Source organism: Protopterus annectens, chromosome 11.part0 (genome assembly GCF_019279795.1).
Source record: "Protopterus annectens isolate FY-2018-M chromosome 11.part0, PAN1.0, whole genome shotgun sequence".
Lineage (NCBI taxonomy): Eukaryota > Metazoa > Chordata > Ceratodontiformes > Protopteridae > Protopterus > Protopterus annectens.
Window position 1 is genome coordinate 953,024,404 of NC_056745.1, and position 18,228 is coordinate 953,042,631.

General features: G+C 41.6%; 1 protein-coding gene across 3 annotated transcripts in view; it reads right to left on the reverse strand.

Annotated features, from left to right (window-relative positions):
- DMTF1 (cyclin D binding myb like transcription factor 1) overlaps positions 1–18,228 on the reverse strand; it is an 884,631-nt gene that overhangs the window by 249,366 nt on the left and 617,037 nt on the right. For all 3 annotated transcript variants that reach the window (XM_044088345.1, XM_044088344.1, XR_006366980.1), the window contains one exon: positions 11,953–12,038. In XM_044088345.1, the coding sequence (XP_043944280.1) occupies positions 11,953–12,038 (86 nt within the window). The remainder of the gene's footprint in view (positions 1–11,952; positions 12,039–18,228) is intronic.

The window sequence follows — 18,228 nt, forward strand, 5'->3', positions numbered from 1 at the left end:
AGTGCAAGCAGCAAAATAGTTTTCCAGGGGCAGTATTTCAAGGATGCAGACACTGCTGGCTCAAAAGGGGCAAAGTTCAGTTTCTCCAATACAAAGTTAAGATCGCAGGAGGGTGGAACAAGTTTCCTGGGAGGTCTCAAGTGAAGGACACCTTTTAAGAATTGTTTAGCCTCCAATCTAGAGGCTAAAGGTGGAGAAAGAGGCAGACTTGCAAAAATATCTGACAAGTGCATTTTTATCGAACAGTAAGTTAAGCCAGCCGAACAGTAAGTTAAGCCAGCATCCAGCAATTCACAGAGGTATGAGAAAACCAGTGGGACTTCCACTTTAAATGGGTCCTGGTTAAGAGAAAGACACCAAATTGAAAATCTCTTCCATATGGATAAATAACATTGGGTTTCCTGGCCTCCTGCAAAACCCTAAGCATAACCTCTGAAAAAACATCTCTGAAAGGAAATAAAACCTTATCACTCACGTCAGCTGAAGAGAAGACAAGTTGAGATGGATTAGAGTCCCTTTGTGTTGTGTGAAAAGGTCCACTCTGTGGGGTAATTTGTGGTGATTACCCCTGGTTAAATGCAGGAATTGTGGGAACCAGTGCTGTTTTGGCCAAAAGGGGTCAGGTTTGTCCTGCTGAATCTTTAGCGGGAATTTTGGAATGAGAGGAAGGGGAAGGAATGCATACATAAATATCCCCTTCCATGAAAAGCTATGGTCATCCACCTTCCAGACCAGAGGATGTGGATCTCTGGCACAAAATCATGCAAGCTGTCTGTTAATTGAGGAGTCAAAAGGGAGTACCCCATCTGTGGACAATGTCCAGGAACACTTCCCTTTGAAGCATCCATTTGAGGGATTGTGTGTCGGACCTGCTCAATGTGTCTGCCATTACATTCTGTCTAGACGGGATATATACAGCCTGGAGGGGAGTCTGAAGTTTGACAGCCAGTTCTCACACTTGCAGAGCTAGTCTGCAAAGGAGATAAGACTTTGTCCCTCCATATCTGTTGACATGCCAGAGAATGGACATGTTGTCTGTGAAAATTTTTAGAGGGCCTGGAATGAAGAGGGATCGAAAGGTCTGAATAGCCAGCAGTAGTACCCTCATTTCTTTTATAGTGAGGTGTTCCCTTATTTGAGAGGGTCAAAGTTCCTTGTGCTTTTATGGAGCCAAAAGCTGCTCCCCATCGTGTATCTGAGGCATCTGTGAACATCTCCTGGACCAGTGGTAGAGGATGGAGTGGGACACCTGGGTTGGCAGTTAACTGTTGAATCCACCAGGTATCTCACTCTTCAGGCAAGGGAGAAAGAGAACTGGGAACTCTAGTGGATGTACATGTTGCATCCACACTGATTTCTGGAATCACTGCAGTTTCCTCATTTGCAATTTTGGTAGAGGAAACACTGGGGTGGTGGATGCCATGAAGACCAAGGTTCTGAGAAAGGTCCTGGCAGTGATGTGAGTTAGTAGGATGAGGCTTTGGAAAAAGGAGATGAGCTCCTGAGTATTTTGAGTAGGGAGAAAGACCTTCATAAGGTCTAGCTATATCATGCATCCCAGAAATAGCTGGTCCTGAGATGGGGAAATAGCATATTTTTGGTAGTTTATCTTGAAACCCAGAGATTGTAGAATAGAGATAGCAGAGCTTAGATTGTGCTCTAATATCCTGGACTGGCTGCTAGAAAGAGAAGGTCATCTAAGTATGGGAAGACCTGAATGCCTTGAAGTCTGCAGAAAGCAATTACTGTGGCTAGGCATTTAGTGAATACCATTGGGGCAGTGGAGAGACCAAAAGGCAAGGCAGTAAACTGAAAGTGCCAAGGGGCTACAGAGAACTGTCAACATTTCCTGTAATTGGGATGAATGGGGATGTCTAGGTAAGCATCTTTGGAGATCATACAGGCTTGTGGGATGATCAGAGGGAAAAAGGTTTGCAAAGTAAGCATTCTGAATGTAGGCACTTCCAGGAAGGTGTTGAGGTAGTAGATGTCCATGGGTGTTCTCCATGGGCCCAGTTTCCTTGGTACCAAGAGCATCCTTCAATAGAACCCTTTTCCTTTTGGTTGGATGGTACAGGCTGAATGGTGCCTTGATCCAACAGGTCTTGAACCACCTTTGGGAAATGTGTAAGTAGGTCTCTGGGAGGTTGTGGGATGCCCCTGAAAGGTGGGAGTGAATCCCATACCCATTTTTTATGATGGAGAGCAGCCAGGCATCCTGTATTATGTTTTTCTAAGCTGGGGTTGAAAGGGAAAGGGGGATATTTGTGGTCCAAATAGTCAGATGGACCATGGTCTGTCAGGAAAGGACTGTTTTTGAGGGGGGGGGGGCTTTCTGGGGAGTCCTAAGTTGCTGATTTCTCTTACCAGACTTTTTTGTCTTAGCTGGAGGAGGCTGTGACTGCCTTCTAAAAAACACTTGTTTAGAAGGATAATTCCTTTGAAATTTTGGTACATGTGACACCAGGATGTGTTTTAGTCCCTGCATCTCTTTACCCTTCTCCTGTAAGGTTTTAAACAATTCCACAGCAGTAGGGCAAAACAGGGCTGGATTGTCCAATGGAGAATCTAAGAGTTTGGATTTAAGGTCCTCTGACAGAGGCTGCAGTCTCAACCAGACAAGTCTTCTCAGGACCAAACCTATGGCAGTTGCCCTAGCTGATGCCTTTACAGCATCATAGCTAAATATTACTGAATAGTGGTCCACTTGAGAGGATTCCCCAATCAGGGGATGAAGCCAAAGACTTATTCTCTGAGTCTGGCATACCTGAAATAATTTTAGACCTTCTGTAGTATGAGTGATTGGGTAATAGCAGGGGCTGAGTAGTAATCTGATCTTCCAACTCTTCCATTCTTACTGCTATATAAACCCTGTGTCTTATAAAGGTTCTGCTTGTATTGTCAGGCTCTGGATTGCATTGCATAAGTGGAAATTCCTTAAGATTCCAAGAGTAGGCTAAGTTATTTCTTACACTTATTTCACTGAATTGCACTTCTGAAACGCTTATAATTGTGCTATACAGTTGATCTACTATATTTTTACACTGTTATAAAGCTTTTTTTATTGTTTCACTGCATTTATGTACAGTTTTAAACTGTTTTAACATTACTTAACTGTAAACTGCTTTTTCATACTGAGAGTTGTATTTTCTGTTTGTGAGTGCTCTATCCGAACTTTTCTGTGCATTTTTGTCTGTTAAAAGCATTCTCGAGTCTGCTCCTTGATCTGTTTAAAACTTTCATTTAGTGGCTACAGCTAGGAACTGTAATAGTGTGCATTACTATAATTGCTTTTTTATTTAAATTACTAAATTGTAAACTGCTTTTTCATACTGAGGCTTGGATTTTCTCTTTGTGAGTGTTCTTTCTATGCTTTTAAAGTGAGGTTTCTGTGTTCTGCTCAGGTGGCATAATCTTGATAGAGGCCTGTTGTGTAGGCTGGAAGTTTTGTTTGTATTTCTGGCAGCCATTTTCTGCTGATTGTCTTCATTATTATTGAGACTAACAAGGCCTTCTGACCTACGAGTGATTGGGTAATAGCAACGGGCTGAGTAGTAATCTGATCTTCCAACTCTTCCATTCTTACTGCTATATAAACCCTGTGTCTTATAAAGGTTCTGCTTGTATTGTCAGGCTCTGGATTGCATTGCATAAGTGGAAATTCCTTAAGATTCCAAGAGCAGGCTAAGTTATTTCTTACACTTATTTCACTGAATTGCACTTCTGAAATGCTTATAATTGTACTGTACAGTTGATCTACTATATTTTTGCACTGTTATAAAGCTTTTTTTACTGTTTCACTGCATTTATGTACTATTTTAAACTTTTTTAACATTACTTAACTGTAAACTGCTTTTTCATACTGAGAGTTGTATTTTCTGTTTGTGAGTGCTCCATCCGAACTTTTCTGTGCATTTTTGTCTATTAAAAGCATTCTCGAGTCTGCTCCTTGATCTGTTTAAAACTTTCATTTAGTGGCTACAGCTAGGAACTGTAATAGTGTGCATTACTATAATTGCTTTTTTATTTAAATTACTAAATTGTAAACTGCTTTTTCAAACTGAGACTTGGATTTTCTCTTTGTGGGTGTTCTTTCTATGCTTTTAAAGTGAGGTTTCTGTGTTCCGCTCAGGTGGCTTAATCTTGATAAAGGCCTATTGTGTAGGCTGGAAGTTCTGTTTGTGTTTCTGGCAGCCATTTGCTGCTGATTGTCTTCATTATTATTGAGACTAAGAAGGCCTTCTGTAGTACGACTGTGGGTAAAAGCAGGGGCTGAGTAGTAATCTGATCTTCCAACTCTTCCATTCTTACTGCTATATAAACCCTGTGTCTTATAAAGGTTATGCTTGTATTGTCAGGCTCTGGATTGCATTGCATAAGTGGAAATTCCTTAAGATTCCAAGAGCAGGCTAAGTTATTTCTTCACTTATTTCACTGAATTGCACTTCTGAAATGCTTATAACTGTGCTATACAGTTGATCTACTATATTTTTGCACTGTTATAAAGCTTTTTTCATTGTTTCACTGCATTTATGTACTGTTTTAAACTGTTTTAACATTATTTAACTGTAAACTGCTTTTTCATACTGAGAGTTGTATTTTCTGTTTGTGAGTGCTCTATCCGAACTTTTCTGTGCATTTTTGTCTGTTAAAAGCATTCTCGAGTATGCTCCTTGATCTGTTTAAAACTTTCATTTAGTGGCTACAGCTAGGAACTGTAATAGTGTGCATTACTATAATTGCTTTTTTATTTAAATTACTAAATTGTAAACTGCTTTTTCATACTGAGACTTGGATTTTCTCTTTGTGGGTGTTCTTTCTATGCTTTTAAAGAGAGGCTTCTGTGTTCTGCTCAGGTGGCATAATCTTGATAGAGGCCTGTTGTGTAGGCTGGAAGTTTTGTTTGTGTTTCTGGCAGCTATTTTCTGCTGATTGTCTTCATTATTACTGAGACTAACAAGGCCTTCTGACCTTCTGTAGTACGAGTGATTGGGTAATAGCAGGGGCTGAGAAGTAATCTGATCTTCCAACTCTTCCATTCTTACTGCTATATAAACCCTGTGTCTTATAAAGGTTCTGCTTGTATTGTCAGGCTCTGGAATGCATTGCATAAGTGGAAATTCCTTAAGATTTCAAGAGCAGGCTAAGTTATTTCTTACACTTATTTCACTGAATTGCACTTCTGAAACACTTATAATTGTGCTATACAGTTGATCTACTATATTTTTGCACTGTTATAAAGCTTTTTTATTGTTTCACTGCATTTATGTACTGTTTTAAACTGTTTTAACATTACTTAACTGTAAACTGCTTTTTCATACTGAGAGTTGTATTTTCTGTTTGTGACTGCTCTATCCAAACTTTTCTGTGCATTTTTGTCTGTTAAAAGCATTCTCGAGTCTGCTCTTTGATCTGTTTAAAACTTTCATTTAGTGGCTACAGCTAGGAACTGTAAATTTTTAACCACCCACCCTCCCTGGTGTTGTGTATTCTTATACTTGGTGGCTTTGCAGTTGCCCGCCCGTACTGTATATTTGATCTGTGACACTCCTCCCAGTCTAGTGTCATTAGTTCACTCAATCTAATAGAGAACATTTGTGAAGGCCAACCCACTCAGATTCTTAACGTTGAATTAACTTCTGTTCCAGCTTTCTCCATTTCCACTTTACTGGAAAAAAAATTCTAAGCTTGCTTCCCCCCTTTCCTGTGGCAGGTCAGATATGGATTTGCTGTGTCCAGGACTGTTTGTGTGCTCTTAAGCCCCCCCCCCCGACTTAACTGGGGTTAAACTATTCCTGGCGCCATAAAGTCTGTTTTTAAAAATTTCCCTTGCAACCAGCCAGCTTTTTAGTTTTAGCACTCATCTGTTTCTTTGATCTCAGCACTTGTTCAGAACTCATTGTAAGCACTAAATAAGTTACAAATTACTACAGCACTCAACTTTCCTCACTTGTCTAGAGGAAAACAGTTTTTAGTACTTAATAAATAAGCAACTATTCAGGCATGTCTCAAGGTCAGCTCCTGGTGTTTTCTCATGTCTACCTGATGAATCTGGGCATCTTGGGACAATGCAGCAATTGCCTCATGTACACAGACAACCCTCTCCTCCTACCACCCAACACTACGACCTGTGAGAGATGCACTTATATAGCCAAACTGGAAGCAAAGCTCTCTTTACCAAAGATTGGCCTAGATAGTCAAGAGGAGAAGGTAAACACTTGCACCGCACCACACTCATCATATAGTCCCTCAAAACCTACACCACCAAAACACACACACAGAACCACAAAACACACACCTACATTTGCGAAGGCTCTCAGTACTAATCTGCCCAAACAACAGAGACCTCCAAAGCAGAAATGCAAGCAACCTCCACCCCCCCCAATACAACCCAAATGACACATAGCCCACATACTCTGTGTCACTCAACTACAGCCCATAAGACATAACGTACCCAACACTCTAGTCATAGGTGACTCTGTAGTCAGGCACACTGATGTTCCACTCACCAGGCTAAACAAGCAAAAAGTTACTGTCAGCTTCCTGTCAGGTGCCAGGATCTGCCACATAACGCACGCACTCAGGTCACTCCACAACAAGTACAAATATGACTGTCATTGTCCATGTTGGTGTGAATGACCTGAGACGTACCTCCCTGGACTACATGAAAAGAGACATGGAGGAGCTCTCTGATCTTGTAGCCCAGGCCAGTATGACCCTAGCCCTGAGTAGCATCCTGCCATAACCCAGAATGACACCACAGTACAAGGACAAAATGATTGACTTTAACAATTGGCTAAGCTTCTGGTGTCATTCTAAGGGAATCCAGTATCTGTCTGCCTGGGATGACATGATTGACAGACCACGCTGCTTTGCCAGAGATGGCCTGCATCTGTCGCCCTTGTGATTCCGGATACTGGCAAAGGCTCTTGCTACCCCTATAGTGCCTTTTTTAGGCAAGGTTCAAATGACAAATTCACCACCATAACAGGTACAAGCAAGCAAAATCTGAGGGTAATGCTACTCAATGCTAAAAGTCTAAACCTCAAAATGCACTCACTCAAGGCACTCCTTAAAATGGAGAACATTGACATCTGTGCAGTGACAGGGACCTGGTTCAAAGCTCCAGAGAGCACCCCTGCATTACCAGGCTATAATTCATACCACACCTTTTGGCCACCAAACTCAGACTGAAACACTAAAGGTGGAGGCATGTCCATATTCATTAAGGATATCCACACCTCCAAGCTAGTTGCTCAGCATAATGCATCCGAGATTATCCAAGTTCAACTAACTCTGGGCAAAACCGCAATCCAGATTGTAGCTTGCTACAGACCCCCCACCATGCCCCAGGATTCCCACTCCTCTTTTCTTGATACACTGGAAAATATTAAGGTACAACCCAACACTCTAATAATGGGTGATTTCAACTACCCTACCATTAACTGGGAAAACTACTCATGTACCAACTCTTTTGCTCAATGTTTTCTGGAAATCATCAATTCCAACGCTTTGGATCAACTTATCCACACCCCCACCAGAGGCAGCAATATCCTAGACCTGGTCATCACCAACATGGGCGACTGGTGTTCCATACCAGAGGTCAGCCTCTTGTTGGTCAGATCCGACCACAAGCTAATCACCCTAGACATCCAAATCCCGCTCCCACCCCCCCATTAGGAAAACAACCGTAAAAAATTTCTCCAAAGCCAACTTCACGCTTCTTAAGACAGAAGTGGCAAACTTCATGACACCCATGCAGATGGACAATAGAGGTACAACTGCTAAATCCTACACAAATGCACTTTATAAGCACTTACACGAGTGCATGGATCGTGCTATCCCTAACAGAACCAAGATGCTATCCTCCAAAAAAAGGAAGCCAATCTGGTGGTCTTCTGCCATAAACAAACTCTACAACATAAGAAAGAAACTGTTGCAAAAAAGAGTAAAATCCCACGATTGGAGGAACTCCCTGGTCAGCCTCAGTAAGAAGCTGAGATCCCTCATAATATCCTCCAAAGCTAGTTATGAAAACAAAATTGCCACCGATTCTAAAGACAATTACAAAGCATTCTATAGCCATGTCAAAAATCTCAATGGCAACACTCAGATCTGCTCTGAGTTACAGCACAATGACACTAAATATACAGAACCAACTGTTATTGCCAACATCCTGGCAGATAGGTCTAGTGCTAACTTTACCCCCCTCCCACTCCCTAAACAGCCCATCTTTATACCGGAAGAATGCAAAGTTCCTGTAATCACGGCTGCACAGGTGAAAACTTCACTCTCCAAAGCCAAAAACACAGCATCCATGGGACCTGACAACATCCCAGGCTGCCTTCTACATGAACTACAGAATGAACTGGCACGCCACCTAAGTACCATGTTCAATCATAGCCTCACCTCAGGCTTTGTGCCCATTGAATGGCGCACCACGACAGTTATCCCACTCCACAATGGGGGGGCCACAACAGACCCCGGGAACTACCACCCCATTAGCCTGACGAGCCTAGTCTGCAAGGCCATGGAACATATCATCATGGAACTCATAAACAAAGACATTGGAGATCTCCAAACCCTGAACCCCACACAGTTTGGGTTTGTAAAAGGCAGATCATGTCTCCTAAACCTGACAGACTTCTTTGAAGTAGTCACCAAAGCCATAGATGAGGGTAAGGTGGTTCACACAGCCTATCTAGATCTCGCCAAGGCATTCAACACCATCCCCCACTCTGGAATTGTAGATAAACTCACTAAACTAGGTATAAATCCCTATGTCACAAGATGGGCTGTCAACTGGCTTACTGAAAGAACAAACACTGTGAAAGTAGACTTCAAATCAGACTTCAGACCAGTGACAAGTGGAGTACCACAGGGTTCAGTCCTGGGTCCTCTCCTGTTTGGTATCTACCTCTCTGAAGTACAGGCTAAGACAGAAGGTCTTTGGCTAACTAAATTTGCAGATGACTGCAAACTAGGAGCCATAATTGAAACTCCTAACGATGTGGACATCCTACAAAAGGGCCTCACTGAGACAGATGCCTGGTGTCAAAGACATGGTCTCAAGCTCAATGTGAAAAAGTGCATTGTCATCCCCTTTGGTAAAAATTCTGTACCCATGAACTACCACATAGGTGGTAGTCTACTTAACACCGAAAGTGTGATAAGAGAGCTTGGGACACAGGTGGACAGTAGTCTCTCCTTTGATAATCACATCGCCAAAGTGGTCAGGAAATCCTTCTACATGGCACACCTCATCACAAAAGGTTTCTCATCCAGAAAAAAAAGAGGTCATTGTTCCCCTCTACTCATCACTCATTAGACCCATTATAGAGTACAATGCCCCTTTTGGTATGTACCTCACAAGACATCTACAACAACTGGAAAGGCCGCAAAAATACCTCACAAAGAGGATTACTGGCCTCAAACAGATGCCTTATGCAGACCGTCTCAAAAAACTCCAGCTTTACTGCGTCGCGATCTCTGCCTAACATACAAAGCTATGTCAAACCCAGAACTGTTAGACATGCTCCACTTAAAGAAATACCAATCCCTCCGAGCTACACGCTCTAGGGACCTAAACCTTGTCACCACAATAATCAGAACATGCTGGAGGGATAGATTCCTGTCTCAGAGACTTCCCATACTCTGGAACAGACTACCTATCTATGTCAAACAGAGCTTCTCATTAGCACTCTTCAAGAAAAATCTTGATGATTGGATGGGTAATAGGAAATTCACCCCGGGGATCACTTCTGTGGTTCTGCTTGACAGGGGCACAGGAAAATTATTTTCTTGGGTGGCGAAAGCCAGGGTACATTTTTGGCTAGGCTTGTATAGGTCCTAGGGCCAATAGTCTAGTACCTACCTATGAACCTAGAAAGTTGGGACAAGAGTTCCAAGGTGTATTTAGTCATATGTGCCTGAAAATTGATAGCCCTAATGGCAAGGATGGAACTGTATACTTTTTTTCCTAACCTCTCCATATGTCTGCTATCTTTGTCAGAGGGAAGAAGGTAGTGGAGCGAAATAACCTATAGGGCTTATCAGAAGCCACAACAATGACAGAGGGGTAAGCAGAAGGGGCTTTGAAAAGAAACGTACAGTCTTCAGGCACGTTGTAGAATTTGTCTTGTTTCTTAGGTGCTGGAGGCTGAGAGTTCAGGTTTTTACTTGAAGATGCAAATGCATCTAAGAAGACAGGAAGGACAGTAGGTATGGCTGAAGAACTGGGAATATCCACCTGAAGAAGTTCATAGTACCATTTTTGAACTTCAGACATCTGACAACTGTCTCATTTAAAATGTTCCCTCATCTTATCCAAGGTCTCACTGAAAGTAATTTCCTCCACTGGGGAGTTGGTAGCATTGGAGTCCTTCTCCAGGGAAACATAATCCAACAGGGAGGGGATCTGAGATGAATAAGCTAATGACTCATCCTCTAAGGATTCCTCCTCTTTGGAAGAAGCCTCTTCTCTAACCCTCTTCTGATAGGCAGAAACCTAGGTTGTGGCCGGTATTGAAACCCCAGCAGGAGGCCTAAGAGACATAAGGGCATTAAAAATACCCTGTGTAAAATTTTTCTAATCCTGTAGTGGGTCACTGCTAGGAGTCAAATGCTTAGTTTTTTGTTTTTTCTTAGCATGCAGATCAGCTCTGTGTAATGTCGGGGGACCAGGTGCAGGCCTGGCTTTAAATGATGTCAGAATCAACATCCTCCCTAACTATTTGGCAGATCCCCCTAGGGTCTTCAGTAGTCACAAGTCTAGGCTACCCCCTGAACATTTACACTGGATGCCTGTGGTACCTCCATAGACATGCTATCATCCTAATTCAAGGCAGCGTCCTTTATGGGCTTGGCCTGTGTATTGGATGTAGGGGTCAATATTTCTCCAGGCTAGCAACTGCCTTGGGAGAGATGTCCACCACAGGAGGTGCAGCTGAAGTTTCAGGCCTAGGCTTCTTGGCCTTTCTCTTCACAAGCAACTCAGCATCAGGCCCTGAGGAACCCTCCATAGTGCTTTTCACAAGGAGTTTCTTGTACTGATTATAAGTGCTGATTATGCTGAAATTAATAGAAAGAGAAGCTAACCTACTTCTCAAAGTTTTAGGCACAAAGGCCTGGCAGACTGAACAAGATTTATGATTGTGGGTAGGCCCAAGACAAAAAAAGCACTGTTGATGATTGTCTTTATGTGTAATCTGACATCCACATTGACATTTGCCTTTCTTGGATGACATTAAACCTAACCACAATGAAAAATGTAAAGAAAGGATTCCCCAATGCAATACTTATCTGAAATACTGAGACAGTAACCACTTTGGCAAACATACATTAGTACATAAGGGTGAAGTGTCCGACTGGCAGCAAAGAAGTTCTGAGGATGTTGCATGCATACATCACTTTTATGGCCTATGTCTGACAGCAGCCTACATGTGATGTACCACGTACCTCTAAGTAGTAAAAGTCTTTTGTATACTGGCCAACGTCTGGTTGTTGAGGCAGGCAACTTTCTCATGTAAAGAATACTGCAACAGAGGAATAGAAGGACATCTTCAACAATGTAAGATATATGAGAGAGTCTCATCCCAACTTAAGCCAGTATCTAGCAAATAAAAGGTCTTCATTGGCTCCTCACAAATGCCACTGCCTTCTAATTCCTGTTAGAAGACACACACGAGGTAAGTAAATACAAATGTTATGATTTACTGTTAAAGTGAACCTCTCCAAAGAATAACATATACTGGCTCTGACCACAACTTTTCTTTTGCAATTGTATGCAGTTCTTAGCTCTGTAATGCACAGTCTTGTAGGCACTCACGTTTTTATCATAAAAGGGCCACTAGGGTGGGGAAAGATGTGGGATTTCAACATTGACCTTCTTAGTACATTTTCAGTTCACACAGCTTTGAGAAAAAAGTTATAAAGTAAGACAAATTTACTTACTGGAAGAATTTCAAATGTTTGTAGTGCCCCAGTGTTTAGTGTTATTGTCTCAGTGTCACCTGTGACTGCTGGTGATTCTGACGATGCTTTATGGAGTTAAGGAAAAAAGGAAAAGGAAAATACAAACAGTATTAGAGTGCCCGTTCCAGTTTTCAACTGCAAACTTAACAGACTGACTAAGAACATATTAAATTAATTGGAGCACTGTTAAAAGCTACTATGTACATGGCTGCTTTAGGTTATTTCAACAAAATTACAAAACTCTGCAAACACACACACACATGCCTAAGGGTGTGTCAGGGTCACGTAACCTGCAACGACTTCAAATTATTCTTTTAATTAAAAAAAAAAATAAAAGCATTTTTAAGACAGTGTCATCACAGAAGTCACTGAATAGAAATCTGTCTAGTATATGAACTCCCAAGACACGCAAGTGTCCATAAGAACTATTGAGAATGGGCTATGTTAGACTCATTGTGGAGGGAGGTCTCCCCTATTGGCATGGATTAGCCAGAGGGTTCTGTCATCTTAGAAGTATTTCAATGAAACAGTTGTGATAAACTGTATTTTTCCAGTTTGTAATGGACATGTTAAGCACATAGGTTCAAAGGTTTATAAGGATCTTACTAGGCTACTGACCCAAGGGTCTTTACAAGCCTAGCCGTTAAATCCCAATATGATACTAGACGAGACACATCATCTATGCCCAACATTTGTCTAGCAAGGACTACCCATATCCAGAAGAGAAACTGGGGCAATCCCCAGCAGAAATGTATGGTTTCCCATCCAGTTGTCCAGGATGCGCTTAAACAGGGTCATGGAGGTGCTCTGATTGATATGGAATGGAATGCTATTGCAGAGAAGTGGCACCCTCTGAGAGATATGTCTGTCTCTCCAGCAGGTCCTGTTTATATCGCAGGCTAAAGTTTGGTCCCTGGAACTGGTGACTCTAGTCCAATTTGACTTACAGATGTGCAGCATTTCCATTAGATTTGGGTCAGAGATAGCCCTGTAAACCAGACATAAGTAGCCTCTGATTAGTCTATACGCTGCTGACTACAGTGACAGCAGCTTCAGTCTATCTGTATAAGACATGTGCTGGAGATCCTGAATTTTCTTTATTAGAAATCTTTGAGGTCTCTCAAGTTGCTGCAGGTGTCTGGTATGGTACATACCACAGGGAGCATTATATTCAATAATAGGCCTGATGAAGGACGTGAAGAAGGGAGTTATAATCTCTTTTGCTCTTGGGGCGATGCCTTTGCTAATCAGGTGAATGATGTAGAATGCCTTCCTCACCACAGTAGACACTTGTTGGTCAAAGTTGAGGTCACAGTCAACTTGTGTTGTCAGGTCTCTCACTACTGAATTGGTACTTAGGGTATTATTGCTTATTTTAAAATCAGTAGGAACATTGCTTTTACCTCTAGACTAGTTAGATAAGAAAACTCTATGCAGCTACTCCAAGTCCAAATTACCATGGGTAAGACCCCCTACAGGTAGTCATTTTATTGCTACAAACATGTCTTGTGAATATCTTTGCCATGCTCTGGCCACGGTTTATCATGCCAGGAACAGTAAGAAGCAGACTTCTGCAGTCTGCTAAACAATGCTAGTATGAATGCCTTCCAAAAGGAAGAAACAGTGATTTTCATGAACTGGTTTTAAATTCTGAATGATCTTTGTCATGACAGAAACACTACCTATGCAGAGGAAAAAATGCACAAAGATAAAGGGAGCCCGTACTGACTGCAGAGAAGGTACCCCAGTCTGGAACCAATGCTAACTGATGCACCACTATGCCGCTGCTATTAAAAAGTAATACCTAAATACCAATTTAGAGATACTAACAAATGCTGACAGATTTGCAAAGTAAAATAGCCTTTACTATGTTGCCAAATCAGAATATTCGCTAGTATGCTCTTTTGATGACATTAATCAACTGAAATAATGAAGGACAGGATTTTTAGCTTGTTGCCTGAGAGAATTTAACACATGGTGTGGGTGTGTGTATGTGGGGGGGGATCCTTTCATGGCCAAGAAAGGGGTACTGTGATAAACTAGGCATGTATAAAATGTACATAATATGCACCGGTGTCCCTTGTAGCATGAGCTGACCGTTACTGTCATCTAGCTTAGAAATTATCTGTAGTATATACAATACGCTTTAAAATCTCAAACATAGGTTCATAGGTAGGTACTAGGCTATCGGCCCAAGGACCTACATAAGCCTAGCCAACAAGGTTCTCTGGCTTACGCCACCCAAGACAGTTATTTTCCTGTGCCAGTGTTGAGCAGAGACACAGAAGTGATCCCCGGGGTGAATTTCCTATTTCCCATCCACTCATCAAGATTTTTCTTGAACAGTGCTAATGAAGAACTTTGCTCGACATGGATGGGTAGCCTGTTCCAGAGTATGGGAAGTCTCTGGGACAGGAATATATCCCTCCAGCATGTCCTGCTTATTGTGGTGACAAGGTTTAGGTCCCTAGAGCATGTAGCTCAGAGGGATTGGGATTTCTTTAGGTGTAGCATGTCCAACAGCTCTGGGTTTGACATAGCTTTATATGTTAGGCAGAGATCCCCTCAGAGTAGGTGATATGCTACGGAGTAAAGCTGGAGTTTTTTGAAACGGTCAGTGTAGGGCATTTGTTTGAGGCCAGTAATCAGTAACAGAATGAAAAAAGAGAAAATAGGCTAATGGACTACCTCTTCACCTTGCTATTCCCATGGACATGAATGGATCCAACAGCATACACATGGACAAAAACATAGCAGACACATTTTTAGACAGCAGGAGACACAATCTCACTGAATGTAAGAACCAAAGACTGCATAATTTATAAAATGGTAAAGATCAACAAGCACAACTACCTTCCTTCTGCAATTACAGAAGATGAAAAGAAAAAACAACTGGAAAAAAGGTGTGGGGCAATACATGCAGGTACACAATCAGTCAGAAATTAAATAAAATATAAAAAGAAGCTATGTACTCACCATAAAGTTCCATCGCTGTTGTCAATCTTCATTTATCCTTGAAAAGGCCCTTGGGTTTTCTTGCTGTGATCTATTTGCATCCCCTCAGAACAAGTGCAGCAGCTACTTTGGCCTAATCTCCCCTCAGGGGAAGTCCCTGAGAGATGCTCTCCTTCACGCTTAGCCCTGAGACTACTCTATGCCTTTCCCTTCATTCCTCTGATACCCCTTTTCTTGAAGAAAGCCATAAGGTTGAAGAGCAAAGTGATACTCATAGCCCCTTTTTGGCCTCAACAAGTTTGGTTCTCCTTTCTTTGGCCATACCTACTTCAATGTCTGTGGACTCTGGACCTGGATCCAGATCTCCTGTCCCATCCAAAGGAACCAGTTAACCCCAATCTGAAAAACCTCAAGCTTACAGCTTGGTTACTCCAGTTCTACTGACTGCCAGGCAAAATAACTTATCTTCTCCAGTTTGAAAAATGTTGCTAGCTTTCCATAACTCTTCTACAAGGAGAAACTACCTCAGCAAATGGAAAAGATTTTCCTTATGGGCACATGATGATAAACTTATTCCTTTCTTGGCAACAGTTGAAGAGGTTTTGCAATTTTTATCTACACTTTTCGAACAGAAAGCTTCTTATTCTACCATCAGAGTTCAGCTTGCCGCTATTTCTAATTTCCATAATGGTTTTTAAAGGACAAGCTTTAATGTCATATAGACTGTGCAAATTTTTTCCTAAAGGGAACATTAAGGTTAAGGCCTCCTTATAGGAACCCCTCATTTCCTGGAATCTAACTATGGCTCTGCAATCCCTGGTCCAATCCCCATTTGAGCAGTGGCTACCTGTGATTTGAAATTTCTTTCATGGAAGACCATTTTCTTAATAGCCATTACATCTGCTAGGAGGATTTCAGAGATTCAAGCTTTATCTTCAAAACCTTCATATTTGATTTTTCATAAAGACAGGGTTTCCCTGAGAACCAAGCCATCCTTTCTACCAAAGTTTGTATCTGAAAAAAACATTAATCAATCCATTGAACTGCCTTTATTCTTCCCTAATTTTTTCAACAAGGGAGAATGCACGCAGACAATTGTGTTTTTATCTCGATAGAACTAAAGATTTCATAAAGTCTGACCAGTCGTTTTCATTTCAGGTCCTTCCATAAGTAAATAATTTTCAAAGGTCATGTTATCTAAGTGGTTAAGAGAATGCATTACCTTTGTCTATAACAGGAAAAACTTCAAATTGGCAGCCCCAGTTAGAGCACACTCCACAAGAGCTATAGCCACTTCGGCTGTTTTTCATTCCAAGGCTTCCATAGATAATATATGTGCAGCTGGAACGTGGGCTTCACCACATACATTTATTACTCATTACAAAGTGGATCTGGTCTCCAGGGGAAGAACGTCATTTGGTTCTATGGTACTCAGGAATATCCTTCCATAAGGCCTCCCAAGATGTAAGGTAGCTGGGGACTCTGTCCAATAGGTCAAGGATAAATGAAGATGGACAACTTCAGATAAAGAAGTTATGTGCTCACCATAATGTTCCATCTGTGTTGTCAATCTTCATTTATCCTTGACAGCCCACCCTCCTTCAGACTCTTTCAGGAACGGATCTTAGCTCTGAAATCGGTCTCCTCATGTATCACCTTGGACATAGCCTCTTCAATGGTTATAGTACTTTCTTTTTCCAAGTTTTGTATTATAGCTGCAAACTCAGTCTGAGGTAATTTAGAGAGAAACATTCTGGATAGGTACTTGACTTGGGAGTTTTTGGTTCGTGCAAGCTGTTGTAATGACAGAGCTGGTTCTGAGTCTCGGAACAGAGTCCCATAGGTCAAGGATAAATGAAGGATGGCAACATCAGATCATCAATTACATTTGGTAGCATCGCAAACAGGCTTTAGAATAATACACTTTGTCTTATGGTGAGGTTTTGTTAATAGCCAATAAGGGCTACAAGACAGGTCTCTTGTAAGAAGCGAAAGCAGAGGTTAATGAAGCCTCGGACTGCTGACAGGGAGTGTGCCCTAACCACATCCCCGACCTGCAGTAGCCTTGCAAGCGTCACAATCACTGCATTCAGGAGATGCATGTACCCTTCCATGCATGTGTAACCTCCCAACAAAGGGGTATACTTCTTGCATCTGTCCAGGCTCTTATGCCATTATTGCAGTGAACCTAAGCATTCTCCCTACTCCCAGGATGCAGGAGCCAACATTGGCTGCTCATGCCCATCCTCCTCTGCCTGGCTTCTCCAGGATCCATTACTCTAGTCAAACATTGATTGTCTGGAGTGCATTAAGGGATTTTTCCCTCTATGCCATGGGGCCAGGTAAAAGTAGGGAGATGTGAACAAGTTTGTAAATATGACCATTCTTTGAAAGGGCTTTATACAGTGGGTAGTACCTATGCTCTCCTTCCTTACAGCATTTAAATGAATGCCTTCAAAAGTCTCAAGCTCCCACCCCCCAGAACTGATGCATATTTTGGCATCATTGTAGCAGACTGAGAGGTACAACTGGCACCATGATCTTCAATTCTGATTTCCTTACAACATTGGAAAGCAGCATCTATGAAAAAATGTTACACTGTAATGCAGAGGAAACTCCGTCTGAAGAAGCTAAAGTAGCCATCCAACACAAACAAAGAAGGCGACTGAAAAGTTAAATATGGTAACAAACTTCAAGAGCTCCTGATATAGTCAGCAAACTCATATACTATTACAAAACAATTTGAGATGCCATCTACAGAAGAGTACAGTTAGAAAGAATGTCAGTGGCTCAATGGGTAGCACACTCAACTTTGGTGCTGGGGCTAAGAAGGCTGTGGGTTCTATTAGAACCCAGGTGCTTGGATTAACTTTTCCATACTGACACTGCAGTGCAGTGTAAGGGGAGTGCTGCACTCCTTACTGTGCTGTACTTCAGATGAGACATTAAACCACCCCATCTGCCTGACCTAGTGGTAGCGCAGATGGATATGGGATCCCATGGAACTTAACAAAAAAAAGTACAGGTCCCTTATTTACATGTAATTTACATGACATTATTAACATATTTGCATATTTGTATTTTTACACAATTCTATAGGTTTATAAGAATTTACTCAAAACATTCATATAAGTACTTATTTATACATTCTATTTTTATCTTGTTGTATTTTTCTTTAAACTATCCCCCACTCTTTTTTCCATAACCACAAACTGATTTTCCTTAAATGTCACTAAAAATATCCCTTTTCCATTCAACATAATTTCATTTAATCTCTCATTCAAAATTGCCCATATTACA